This window comes from Populus trichocarpa, chromosome 8 (genome assembly GCF_000002775.5).
Source record: "Populus trichocarpa isolate Nisqually-1 chromosome 8, P.trichocarpa_v4.1, whole genome shotgun sequence".
Lineage (NCBI taxonomy): Eukaryota > Viridiplantae > Streptophyta > Magnoliopsida > Malpighiales > Salicaceae > Populus > Populus trichocarpa.
In genome coordinates, this window is record NC_037292.2 from 314,555 (window position 1) to 327,728 (window position 13,174).

Here is a 13,174-nt window from a genome sequence, read left to right on the forward strand (position 1 = left end):
AAAACCTAGAGCAGCTGTTGAGATTAGCCTAATCTTCTTGAATCATGAGATTAGGGGATGGATCTGATTATAAGAATCCGAAGCTGTATCTTTCTGAAACTAAAGCTTTTAAGGTAAATAAACCACGCTAGGTCATGTATACGAGGATTTTCATTAAGAGAAGGAAAGTGGAGGATAGAGCGTGATGGACGGGTTTGTTATAAATAATGCTGAAGGTTGACCAACCAGAATTATTTCCTTTAAAAGCTACTGCATAACCTCTAACTACCAATCATCAGTAAACTATAAAACCAAGATACCACTGAAGAGTATCTTCATCTCTAAACCGTTACTCTCCTCTACTATTTCTCTCATATTTCCCCTCCTCGAACGCCTCGGACAATCAGTGAGAGCGAGGGCCCTTTCCCAATCAATTCACCTCTCTCTATCTCTCTCTCAGCCTTTTTTATCGCAAAAGAAGCCAAGAAGCTCAAGAAAAGACTAAGAGACCCTCTCTGCTGTTCTCTCACATTTTCCCTTCTTTCTTGACATCATCCACCAAGAAAACACCCACCCAAAAAGAAACTAATCTTGATGGACAGAAAGGTGGCAGAAGAAGTGAAAAGGGATCGTATCCCAGAACATGTGGTGACAAAGATACTACTGAAATCACCCATCAAGTCAATTTTGAGATTCAGGTGTGTATCACAATCATGGAACTCCCTCATTACTCTCCCTTACTTCATCAAGGAGCATTTGGCCAAAGCCAAACCATTGATTCTTCGAACCGAAAACCCAGTAGTATCACTCTCTTTACTTATTGATAATGATCGTTTAGATAGGAGCTCACAAATAAAGTTTCACCGCCCATATGCTTTCGAGATAGTTGCTTCTTGTAATGGAGTTGTATGTCTTAGGGGTAGATATCCCGAATTTGATGGCAGCAGGAGGCTTATTTTGTGGAACCCGTCAATTAAGAAAACTTTGCGCCTTCCACCTCCGAGGTCATTTGCCAGTACTGTCCCGACTTTATTAGGCCTTGGCTATGATCCAAGAAGTGATGACTATAAGGTTCCTAGGATTGTGAGGCTTGGCAATTCAGCCGAGCATCCATTTGTTTTCCAGTTTTTCTCTCTCAATTCTGGATCATGGAATGAAAACGTTGATTTCTTCAGCAGTACTAGTCTTGAAAACAAAGATGCGTTGCGCAGCATCACCCTTTATCGCTATGATAATCAGGCTATAGTAAACGGGGTTATTCACTGGCTTTTAAATCGTAGGGACGAAATCGATACGGAAATGTCCAGTAACAGATGGTCACCTTTAATGCTTTATAACGATGTGTTTGTGCTGGCTTTCCATTTAAGCAATGATTCATTCGGTGAGATAAGGCCGCCTGAATGTTTTGATGATACGACCAAGGTGGTGACATGTAGGACAATTTCAGTGTTCAAGGACTTACTTTCTTTTAATGTGTTTGAGGGTGGTCCGTATAGCAGAAGATATAATTGTGAGATATGGGTGATGGAACAATATGGTGTGAGGGAATCATGGACCAGACTATACCAGATTGAAATGCTGCATGTAGCAAGACCAGTGGTTCTTAGGAGTAACGGAGAGATATTAATGGCAGGATACGGATCTGATAGATTAGTTTCATGTCAACCTCTGGCACCGAGAATTCGTGATATGGGGCTGGACCTGTCAATCGATGGCTACGCTGCTTATTTTGTAGAAAGTCTTGCTTTACTTGATAAATGAAACTAGACTCGGCAGAAAAAGGTACGTGTGTGATCTTAATGTCTTTAATTGTCCTTTGGGATTGAAATGAATTGGGATGTTTTTTCTTTAACTATTTTTGTTTCACAACAATGCATTCATGGATTAATCAGTTTTTCTTTCTGCATCATTCATGCATGTAATCACCCTTCTTCCATGCAGGCTGCTGGACACGCAGCAACTAATGGAGCACCCTTCTTCTATGCAGGCTGCTGGTCACGCAGCAACTAATGGAGCACCCTAAATAAAATAAGAAAGAGGCACTGGAGAGGTTGTCTTCGGAAAGGAACGTAGTATTCGGATCAGTTTTAGATTTTAATGCTTCTTCACATTTACACAGCTCAAACTATTTCTCATTGTTCTGGCAATTTCTGAAGAATTTATAGTTTTCTGGTAGATATATCTCCTCGTATCAGCCTTTTAGTGCTGGTGTGCGGCAGTTGCTTTGCGCTGTCGATCTTGTCGATGATTGATGGCAAGGAATGCTGATAATAAAAATGCAGCTCAACTCGTTTCTATGGCTGTGGTGACTTAGCTAGGTAGCATCTCAAATTGCGTGTAAAAGTGTGTGGCTATGCTCCTTATAATAGAAATTGTGATAACACCAGCCAGTTAGAGAATTCAGTGAAAATACATTATCTCTTACCCTTTTTATTTTCTTCTCTCTTATAATGAATGGTTTAGGTAGGCTGTTACAATCACGAATTAGCTCTTAAAATCTTATAATTTTACGATTTAACATGTATCTAACATGCTAAATCAAACTAAAAACTCGAAACTAGTAAAATCAAACTTAACTCGTGCAAAATCGATAAAATCAGTAAACTCGGTAAACTCAATTCGATTTTACAAGTTTACTAAATTTGTGATATGAACCACGTCAGGTTCAAATTTGGCCTTAAAATGTCTGCTGACTAGTTTTGCGAGATTGAACATATCTTTCAAACCGTATATTGGATAAAGCTAAAATTTTATAGGGAAATATTAAATACATGAAAATATATTGTGGTAAATTTTCAGGTCAAATGGAGATAGAGAACATAATATTTCAGAGGGTCAAAGTTAGTAAACTAATATTGTCAAATATGTCATACAAGACCTTCGTGTATTGTTTGGGACATATCTAGAGCTATCGGTGAAATTTTACTTCGATTAAAGTTGGGATAAGAACTAAACATCTGAAACTTTCCAACTATATATCGTAGGCGCAATAATTCATCCAAACGAGAAAGAACGACATGTTTGAAATCAGGAGAGAACAACATGTTTGAAATCAGGACTCAAATCTGTCAAAAATATGTAAAAATTAAAGATTCAGGCTACATGGAGGAATTTTAACATGAAGAATTTTTTTATTATTCTATTTTATATGTTTATTTAATTTTAAATAATTATTTTTAATTTGAATTTTTTCTAGCGCATTAGATATTGTTTAGGGGTTTATTTCATTATTAAATTTATATTAGTTAATTACTAATTTAAACTCATTAGCTTGCAACCCAAAAGGATCTATCAAGACTTATTGTGATGAGAACAACTAAATTGCCACTAGATTTATGTGTGTTTCCTACCTTTCAATGATTTCCCTGTATTGAGAAATTTTGTTCTGAGACTTTTTATTTCTCTATGTCATTAATTTATTGATTCATACTATCTATCTCTCTTATTTTATTTAAATCATTCATTGATTATAATATTATTGATTTATTTTATCATATTTTAATCTAAATTAATTTCTTGGCTAGAATTATCAATATATAATTAGTTCACGATTTTATAATTTTACGATCCGAGTTTATATTGTATTTTTTATGTCGTGTTAAAAAAATATTTTTAACAACCTGAGTAAGATGTAAGTAGAAGATACACACCCTTTGGCCCCCGATGGGATTAATCGTAACCTGGTCCCTCTACTCTTAAGATTCTCTTAATATGGTCCTATTATTTTCCCAATTTATTAGGACGTCCCTCTCTCTGTTCAAGAATTTATTTATTTATAACCGTGTTTCCTCCTCCATGATTCTATTAAATGTCAGAACGTGTAAAGAATATAGAATTTTGGGCTCGGAATTTTTTTTTAAAAAAATTAAATTAGAAAAAAAAAATTATTGAGAATTTCAGGACAAAATTATACTCTTGAATATTCCTAACAAATTCGAAAACAAAATATTCCTTTAAAAAAAAAGTGATGAAATTTGGAGATTAAATGCGGTGGGCTTTATGCTGTCAAGTTCAAAATTCAAAGCCCAGCAAAGATGCAAGAACTCCAATTTTTTATGCCTTTCACCGTAATGGACTCCTCGGTCACCGTTACTCTCCACCAAATTCCCCACCCCCCCCCCCCCCCCCCCCCTGCAGCCTCTTTTATCGCAAAAGAAGCCAAGAAGCTCAAGAAAAGACTCAGAGACCCTCTCTTTTGTTCTCTCACATTTTCCCTTCTTTCTTGACATCAACCACCAAGGAAACACCCACGCCATAGGCATTTCGCAATCAATTAAGTCCCTCTATCAGACCAGAAAAGAAAAGAATCTTGAGACCTTTTCTTTCTCTCTGATGGGCAGAAAGATGGCAGAAGAAGTGACAAAGGATCCTATTCCAAATGATGTAGTCATGGAAGGAAAGATGGCAGAAGAAGAAGTGACAAAGGATCCTATTCCAAATGATGTAGTCATGGAAGGAAAGATGGCAGAAGAAGAAGTGACAAAGGATCCTATTCCAGAGGATGTAGTTATGAGTATACTCTTAAAATTACCCATCAAATCTATTTTGAGATTCAGGTGTGTATCAAAATCATGCAACTCCCTCATTACTTCCCCTTACTTCATCAAGAAACATTTTGCCAAAGCCAAGCAATTGATTCTTCGAGTCGGAAAGCCTGTAGCATCTGTCTCTTTGCATCTTGATAACGATTCTTTAGATAGGTGCTTACAATTGGACTTTTGTCAACCTAATGCATTTAAGGTAAATGGTTCTTGTAATGGAGTTGTATGTCTTTCGGGTATACATCCCAAACTTGATGCCAGCGGATGTGTTATTTTGTGGAATCCATCTATTAGAAAAACTTTGCATCTTCCACCTCCGAGGTCCTATGCCAGAATTGCCACTACTTTATTAGGCATTGGCTATGATCCACGAACCGATGACTATAAGGTTGCTAGGATTGTGAGGCTTGGTAGTTCAGCCGAACGTCCATTTGTTTTTCAGTCTTACTCTCTCAATTCAGGATCTTGGAATGAAAACGTTGATTTCTTCAGTAGAAGTCTTGAAAACGAAGAGGCATTGCGTGATATCACCCTTTATCGCCATGACAATCAGGCTATTGTAAACGGGGCTATTCACTGGCTTCTATATCGTAAGGGAAAAATCAATATTGAACGATACATTAACAGTCCGTTACCTTTACCGGGCCATAACAAAGTGTTTGCACTATCTTTCAATTTAAGCAATGAATCATTCGGAGAGATAATGCTGCCTGAATGTTTTGATGATCGGAGAAAAGCGGTGACAGATAGGTCATTTTCAGTGTTCAAGGACTCTCTTTCCGTGAATGTCATTAATTGTGGTCTGTATAGCGGAAGATGTCTTTGTGAGATATGGGTGATGAACCAATATGATGTGAGGGAATCATGGGCCATAAAATACCAGATTGAAATGCTCCATATAGCTAGGCCAGTGGTTCATAGGAGTAATGGAGAGATATTAATAGCAGGATATTCATGGAGTCGATTAGTTTCTTTTGATCCCCAGACACCGAGAATTCGTGATACGGGGCTGGAGCTGTCAATCGATGGCTACGCGGATTACTTTGTAGAGAGTCTTGCTTTACTTGATAAATCAAACTAAACTCAGCAGCAAAAGGTACGATCATATTATTCTCAATGTCTTTAATTATCCGTTGGGATTGATGAGAATTGGGATTTTTTTATTTATTTTTCTTTCTTTAATGTTTCTTAATTCTTTCAGAAGGCAGTCGTGGATTGATCAGTTTATCTTGCTGCATCATTCATGCATGTAATCACCCCTCTTCCATGCAGGCTGCTGGACACGCAGCAACTAATGGAGCTTGCTTGATAAAAGAACAAAGAGGCACTGCAGAGCTGGTTGTTGTCTTTGGAAAGGAATGTAGTATTCGGATCAGTTTTAGATGTTAATGCCTCTTCACATTTACTTGGTCTTCCTGGACACAGCTCAAACTATTAATTTCTCATTGTTTTGGCAATTTCTGAAGATATATTTGTAGTTTGCTGGCAGATGAATCTACTCAGAACACTCCATTTAGTATTTGTTTGCTGCTTTGCGCTGTGGATCTTGTTCATGATTGATGGCAATTAACGATTGCTGATAACATTTACTTTTACTTGATGATTATCATTTCATTCTTCACTTTCGGTATGTTTTGTTGGGAGCTTATTTTTTTAAAATATTATTATAATTTTTATTAATTTTACTATTAACTCGTCGTTATTTTTATTAAAAAATATTTTTTGCATGTACATCGATTACCTTAGTTTATCAAACATCATCTAATATCAGTTATTAAACATATAAGTTTTATATATCAAACCATCAGATATTAATAAATTATTTAACACGTTAATTTTATTCCTAAATAATTGAATATAAAATTTATCAAACATTTTATAATTTCTCAAATAGGACAAATGTTAATCATAGAACAATCTTAATGGGGTCCAGCTGATTTAATGTAAGCTGAATATTGCCAAGATAAATTTGAGACCAAGCATGAGATTTTTTAGGTGAAGTATAGATGAGTGTTGCAAGTCGATTTTAATACGATCGAGAAAGTTAGGTACTGATAGTGAAAAGTAAAAGATTGAAATTGAATTGAATGGCATCCATCCATCCATCTTTTATATTGTACGTATGGATGTAACTAATTTGTCGAATATTTCCTGGATGTTATAATATTCATGCAGTAATGTATTAATTAATAAGCTTTCGACGCCAGCATTTGCAAGCCATGAGAGCTGCTAGCTCTTGCCGAATTGATCACCTCACTTCTTCTTCTTTATTATTAATTTGCAAAGAATAAGTTGGAATTCTTTTTCTTTTTCTTTTGTAGAAAAATAAGGTTGTATTTGATTAAAACAGAAAAACAAATACAAAAATAACATATACATATTTATTTATAAAAACATAGATGAAGATATAAAAGCAAATATATTTCTATATAGTTTTATAATGGATCTCTATCTTTTAAAAAACAAGAAATACATTAAAAAAAATTTAAATTAATATTATTCAAGTGTTTTTATATAATTTAAATGTATTAATATAAAAAAATTAAAACAAATATTATTTTAAAATTTTTCAATTAAAAATATATTTTTAGAAAGCACCACATGGCATTATTGAACTTCTTATTACCTGGTGGAACTGTTAATATGAGCATTATCAAAGAAAAAGTATTCACATAATAACAAAATTAAAATCTAAAACTATACGAGAGAATGGATTAGCTTAACACGAGTCGTTTTTCGTAATTGTCTCAAGATATCTTTATTTTTCTGACAAGGTTTCTTTTTTTTTATGTATGTTAATCTTAACAAATAAAAACTCTTAGAAAACATAGAAAATTCCTAATTTCCACACACCTGTGAACTTATTTGACAACGATACTCTGAAGTCTGAAAGTGCCGCTCAGGCAGAGCAGTCAGTCGAGTCAGCCCAACCTTCTTCCATATTTTTATGCAGCTCCAATCTCCTGCTTCGCAGCGCATGTTCAATCTTCATTTCAACGGCCGATATCATCTTCCGCGGCACCCCAGATACCTCCTCTAACCTCCTCAGATCCTGCCACGTTGTAACGGACTTGTCCCCACATGATCTGACCCCGAACCAAAACGACGCTGCTAAGCTCACTCTGAACGGCAAAACCAGTCTCCCAAAGCACAGCGCTATCGCCCGAGTGGCTCTCTGCACCACTAAATTACCATTGAGCCCCAACCTTTCGCACCAATTCACAAAAACACACTCTGACCTCAAATTTCTCGATCTCTTCAACCGCCCCCCGGAAAATCTTGCCGGAATATTGGTGACGCAGCTGGTTTCGACACCTTTTCTTGTGTTCTCAAAGCGCGTCGTTTCGGTGGTTGAAATGCAAGCAGAGGATAAAGTACTGGAACAGGATGAAGAGCAGGAGATGGAGTCCAATTCTTTGTTTTCCGGCGAGCAAGAGAGGCAGGTGACACGGCGAAGAGATGGGGCGGTGCCGGAGAATGAACCTCCTGTGAGAGAATTGCAAGCGGAGCAAATTACACGGCGGAGATGACGGGAAACAACGAAGTTAGCATTATGAACGTTAGAATCACATTCGAAACAAAGAAACGCAGCATCTGAATCGCAGTAGAGACCAGCTTCTCTCTGGCAAAGCTCACAAACTTTAACAGCCATTCTTTATCATCCACTTTCACGCTTCAAACGACGTAAGATGACGGAAATATTGCAGATGAAGAAAGCTTAAGCGATATTGTGAATGTTTCTTTAAGGATTTGAATCTTGAAGAGAGAATTAAGAAGAGAGAGAAGCGGCAGTGAAGACGGTGGTTGGTGGTAATGCAGAGAGAGAGGGGGTAGGGGCTAAAAGATATAGGCTAATAAAGGCGGTGCGTGTCTATATATTAATATAATATATGGTGTTGTCCATCCATGCAGTGGCGGAACCAGGGGGCTGGCCAGGAAATATTGTCTCCCTGACCCCCTCAACAAATTATATTTCTACTCTTAAGAGTAAAAAAAGTATCCAAGTTTTAACCCTCTAGACTTTGTTTCTTTTATTTAGTTCACAAATTAAAAGTTCTAACCATCCGGATCCTCGGCTACGAAATTTCTCTCTCTTTTGTCCACGTGTTAGTGAACCTTGTTCCAAAATCTTTTGTTTTTCTCTTTTTGCATTCTGGTACCTTATTTTTGCCTAATTAGTAACTACGTTGACATTTGCTAAAAGACGTTTTGTAATTGAGGAAAATATCGTATCGTGTTGTTTTCAAATTTGATGGAGCGTCGTTTTCTGAGATGTTAGCTCGGGTGTTTTTTCCTTGTGTTGTTGTGGGATTTAGAAGAGAGACCGACTAAAAAAGAAATCTCATTGACTAGAATGTGAAGAATATCACCTCAAGAACACTCTAATTGTTAAAATCTAAAATAAGTTTGACTGTTTTATGTGCTGGTTCTGTGGTTGAAGATCTAAGTTTATGACAAGGCTCCTAACGGGTGGTTGCAGATCCAAGTTTATGACAAGGCTCCTAACGGTGTGATGTTAATCTTTGATTCCTGTTTTGCCCCTCAGACGACACGCATCCCTGGCTTGTACCCTTCATTATTTATCATTCTTCAAAAAAGGTGCGGGGTAATACCGTAATAGTCAATAATTACGATAACTAGTTGATAGTAATCCTGATTGTTTGACTTAGTCGGCTTAGTTACGAAGTCGAAATTTCAAAAATGGAACATGATATCCAGTTACGTGGCAAAACCCATAGCTGTGATATAACTATATGCTTTTATCTTGAGCCACACAAATGGCTTCACAAGAGAGGGATGCCGTACTCAAGATACAAAACAGCATCCACGTGGCAATAACAACATATGAGGTTAGAGGTGGAGGATGGTACGATACCTCTGCTGCTCTTCCTTTTTAATCTTGAATCACGGGTTATTAAAGGTGTATTATAAACATGGTTTAAATCGTATTTTTTAAAATTTTAAATTATTTTTATTAAAATTATTTTTTTATATTTTTAAATTGTTTTGACATGCTGATATTAAAAATAATTTTTAAAAAATAAAAAAATTATTTTAATATATTTCTAAGTAAAAAATACTTTGAACCGTCACCGCTACCACAATCTTAAATATATCCTAAATAAAATTGGTTTAAAATTCAGGTCACACTCGTATTAATTTATATTTTTTTTAAAAAAAAAATATTATTTGAAAAAAATAAAAGAAAAATAAACTAGATTTTAATCTATAACCATTAAATCAAATCAGCTCAAATCCCATGAGTAGCGTGATTGGAATGATTTTCTATGGGACACGGCTGAGGAAACGGACTATTTTTGTGTTGTTTCACCTTCAATTGTTCTTGACCAGCATGGAATGGTTAATGTGGTTGAGCCTAGATGATCGCACAAATTTCACAGGAGAAAATCAAATTCACAGTAATTCAACCCAGTATGAGGAGTTTATGGTTGGTAAAAATGATCTCCTCTCATTTTTTTTATTTTTTTTAAATTAATTCAATTTTAATCCAATCAATTTAGTCATGATTTAACTTATCATGTCAATTTCAAATTATTTTTTTTATGCATGTCCTGAACTGTACTATAGAAAACTGTTTGTTTATGCGTTTTAAAAGTGTTTTTTAAAAAAATAAAAAAATATCATTAACATATATTTTTACATAAAAAATTATTTAAAAAGCAATTATAATTACATTTCCAAACACACAAAGATTCCAAGTAAATATACTAGTTTAATAATTGTAATAATGATTCCTAAAATAATCAAACAAATCAAGCCCATATCAACTACTTAATATGAATTACTGCATCAAGGAAAACACAAAGGGCCCACAGCATATTTCAAATTTAACTGAGATTTTAATAATAAAAATAAATTTTTTTCAATATTAAAAATTAAATACCAAATAGATTTGCATTTCTTTAGATATCACAAGGAAGGTCCAAGACCTATACCTTTTGTACCCAGATAAGGAATTTCCTAGATGCCATGGGAGGAGCTTGATTTCCCACTCGGATTGATAATAGATGGCTACTACTCTAACACACACCTAGGGGGATCGTGCAACGGGTTGTTTTGTCTCTTTTGTGCTTATTATATATAATCCTAATATTTGTATACAAAAATGATAAATTAAAAAAAATCTTAGTAGTCTAGTAGAATTCTGAGATGGATAATCATTAAATCAATTAGTTCTATTAAATTTTTTTTTTAATTAAGATGATTGATAGTTTATATTTAAAGCTTTATAGACCAATGTAACTTATAAATAATACTTGCAAAAATTTTTTTTTTTTAAAAATAGAAACTCTAGAATGAAAATTATGAATATTTGTTCCAAATATCTCATGGTATATTTATTACTCATGAATCTTGTCCTGTTGTGAAGAGGAAGGATTACTGTGTAATTTCACCTTTGTAATATTTTATAACACAAATAATTATATTTTTTATATGAATACTTTGAATTATATTTTTTAATCTTTTAATGGTTTTTCTTCAATAATAATAATTTTATTTTTTTAATTTATCAATAATAATAATAATAATATTTGTTCAAATTTATTAATTATTCTATTAATAATATGTATAATAGAAATAATAATATTATTAATTATAATAAAAATAATAATATTTATAAGATAAATGATAATATTTAGAAATTTAAAACCCTAAAATATTAAATCATGTTTTTGAACCCAATATTCTTGGGTTCTACATTAAAACCCAAAAGAATTGGTTTAACATAGAATCCAAGCAAAAATGAGTCCAATACTCTTGGTTCTGCATTAAAACTCAAAAGAAATGGGACTAACATAGAACCCAAGCAAAAATCCTGACACAAGTGGGTATTGCTCAGCCTAACCCAACACTGGTGACTTCTTTGAAATTTTTTTGGATTTAACTTGATAATCAAAGCTAACAATACTGGGTCTAGCTACCCAGTAATTTTTAGCAGAGGAACCAATGCCCCCAGCACCAATAGTTTACCCAAAAACACAGGGCTGCTTTGTGAAATCCTAGTATTAAACGGTGCCTGTCCCCGAGCCAAGTGTTAGTTTCCAGTCTTATGGATTCTTTGCGCCCTCTTTAGGGTTTGGTTTTGATACCATCAACCATGGCTATAAATCGGTGAGAATAGTATATTTGGAGCATTAAGGAGACAATACTGCCACCATTGATTGAGCTTCACTTGTTGAAGAGTGTATGCTGGAGAATGGTGGAAAATGATTTCAAACATGTCATCCGTCGGGGTTCAAGGTCGGCTTTTCTGAACAGAGCTTGTCAGTGGACAACTGTGAGCTCCCAAAGGTGTGCATTAAATGTGATTGTGGTTTTTAATTTAGTAGATGAGAAGATTGGGGAAATGATAATTCCAGATTGTGTGCTTTGCAGGGATCATATAGACTTGACTGTTACTGTTTTTGATGGATTGCTTTCATTGGTTGTCTTGCAGAGAAGGTTCTGTAGGGAAGGACATGATTCCATTTGGGCAATGAAAGAGTATGGTGATGCCAAATCTTGGATTAAGGTTTTCAATATTGACCATTTGAAAGGTCGGGTTTCTGATTTTGTTGGATTTAAGAAAAATGGTGAGATGTTTTTACTGCTTGGAATGGAGAGCTAATTTCTTACTCGAAGACAAAATGGGAGCTGTAGAATTCGGGGCTCTAAAATACTGGCTCCCACAGGTAAATTTTACTTGGACTCATGTGGAGAGTCTTGTCTTATTGAATGAAGCAAGTTCGACCTCAACTGACAATTCTTCAGGCAATGAAGCAACAAAGGAGCATTCTTCCCATGTTGCTGGTCTGGACAAGAACAAAAAGGAAAAGAAGAAGAAAGGGATGAAGATTATGGAGGGTCCTGAAATAGTGGATGGAGAAAATAGAGTTTTGGAGGGAGGTGCTTCAAGTTCTAGTGCTACTTCACGTGATATTGTCACTAATGAAGGAAATGGAAGGTCAAAAGAGCATGATCTCGGTGCTAAAAACAGGAAACAAACAGTGAAGAAGAAGAATGGGAAGAACAACATGGAGAGTGATGATGAAGCAAATGAATTGCCTGGGAAGCATAATTTTCACAGTTTAATCTTGGTGGGACTGGAATCGGAAAGTACAGTCTGTTATTTTAGATTTTATAGTATATGGGCTGCTTCCTCTGTTAAAAAGCAAATTATCAGACGAATGAAGGCATCTTCCTTTTATCAAACATTGCATGGTTGGCTTTGTAACAACTGTATCATCCTCAAGGAACTGGTTTTTCTTAATTAGAAACCACCTGCTGGGCAAAAACAAAATTACAATTCTTTCACCTGGAGTTGAAGCCTCGTAACTCGCTACATAAACAAACAAGACGCACGTAAAATCTTTGTAATTGCGCAGATGCATTTTCCATCTTAAACATTCCTTTCAGATTCTAACGCAAACCACATGTTAACAAGGATTCTTTCCACTGTATCCCCACGCCGCTGAACCTAAAAAGAAAATGCATCTTAAGCAGACCAGCTACAGTAATCATATGGTCCGATCCTAGCTCTACAGGGCAAGGTCAAAAATCAGGAAGTGTATGTATGCTTGAAATGGTGTAAATTGAATGAATGCTATTGTATTAAAAATAGCAACATGTAAAATTTAACAGAATATATTAGA

At 35.1% G+C, this 13,174-nt stretch overlaps 4 protein-coding genes across 6 annotated transcripts; 3 read left to right on the forward strand and 1 right to left on the reverse strand.

Annotated features, from left to right (window-relative positions):
- Positions 1-117: 117 nt before the first annotated feature.
- Positions 118-2,390, forward strand: LOC7497785 (F-box/kelch-repeat protein At3g23880). 2 transcript variants are annotated; one of them, XM_024606832.2, is made up of 2 exons: positions 118-1,761; positions 1,921-2,390. In XM_024606832.2, exon 1 carries the CDS (start codon positions 574-576, stop codon positions 1,738-1,740), a length of 1,167 nt encoding a protein of 388 aa, XP_024462600.1. In that variant the 5' UTR covers positions 118-573; the 3' UTR covers positions 1,741-1,761; positions 1,921-2,390. The 2 variants fall into 2 exon arrangements, with proteins under 2 accessions (XP_024462600.1, XP_052310915.1); XM_052454955.1 differs by having other exon boundaries at positions 1,967-2,390.
- A 1,732-nt stretch (positions 2,391-4,122) lies between these two features.
- Positions 4,123-6,041, forward strand: LOC7497786 (F-box protein CPR1). 2 transcript variants are annotated; one of them, XM_024605991.2, is made up of 2 exons: positions 4,123-5,616; positions 5,722-6,041. In XM_024605991.2, the coding sequence occupies exon 1, from the start codon at positions 4,312-4,314 to the stop codon at positions 5,599-5,601; it is 1,290 nt and encodes a 429-aa protein (XP_024461759.1). In that variant the 5' UTR covers positions 4,123-4,311; the 3' UTR covers positions 5,602-5,616; positions 5,722-6,041. The 2 variants fall into 2 exon arrangements, with proteins under 2 accessions (XP_024461759.1, XP_024461760.1); XM_024605992.2 differs by having other exon boundaries at positions 5,793-6,041.
- Positions 6,042-7,234: 1,193 nt separating this feature from the next.
- LOC7497787 (B-box zinc finger protein 32) lies at positions 7,235-8,471 on the reverse strand. Its single transcript, XM_002311871.4, has one exon. The coding sequence runs from the start codon at positions 8,170-8,172 to the stop codon at positions 7,420-7,422; it is 753 nt and encodes a 250-aa protein (XP_002311907.3). The 5' UTR covers positions 8,173-8,471; the 3' UTR covers positions 7,235-7,419.
- Positions 8,472-11,356: 2,885 nt separating this feature from the next.
- LOC7490853 (uncharacterized) lies at positions 11,357-12,878 on the forward strand. Its single transcript, XM_024606895.2, has 2 exons — positions 11,357-11,834; positions 11,980-12,878. Exon 2 carries the CDS (start codon positions 12,113-12,115, stop codon positions 12,794-12,796), a length of 684 nt encoding a protein of 227 aa, XP_024462663.1. The 5' UTR covers positions 11,357-11,834; positions 11,980-12,112; the 3' UTR covers positions 12,797-12,878.
- The last annotated feature ends 296 nt before the right edge of the window (positions 12,879-13,174 follow it).

What these genes read in the sequence shown, in the direction of transcription:
- LOC7497786 (XM_024605991.2), top strand. Translation starts at nt 4,312, where the DNA reads ATGGGCAGAAAGATGGCAGAAGAAGTGACAAAGGATCCTATTCCAAAT.
- LOC7497787 (XM_002311871.4), bottom strand. Translation starts at nt 8,172, where the DNA reads ATGGCTGTTAAAGTTTGTGAGCTTTGCCAGAGAGAAGCTGGTCTCTAC.
- LOC7497785 (XM_024606832.2), top strand. Translation starts at nt 574, where the DNA reads ATGGACAGAAAGGTGGCAGAAGAAGTGAAAAGGGATCGTATCCCAGAA.
- LOC7490853 (XM_024606895.2), top strand. Translation starts at nt 12,113, where the DNA reads ATGGTGAGATGTTTTTACTGCTTGGAATGGAGAGCTAATTTCTTACTC.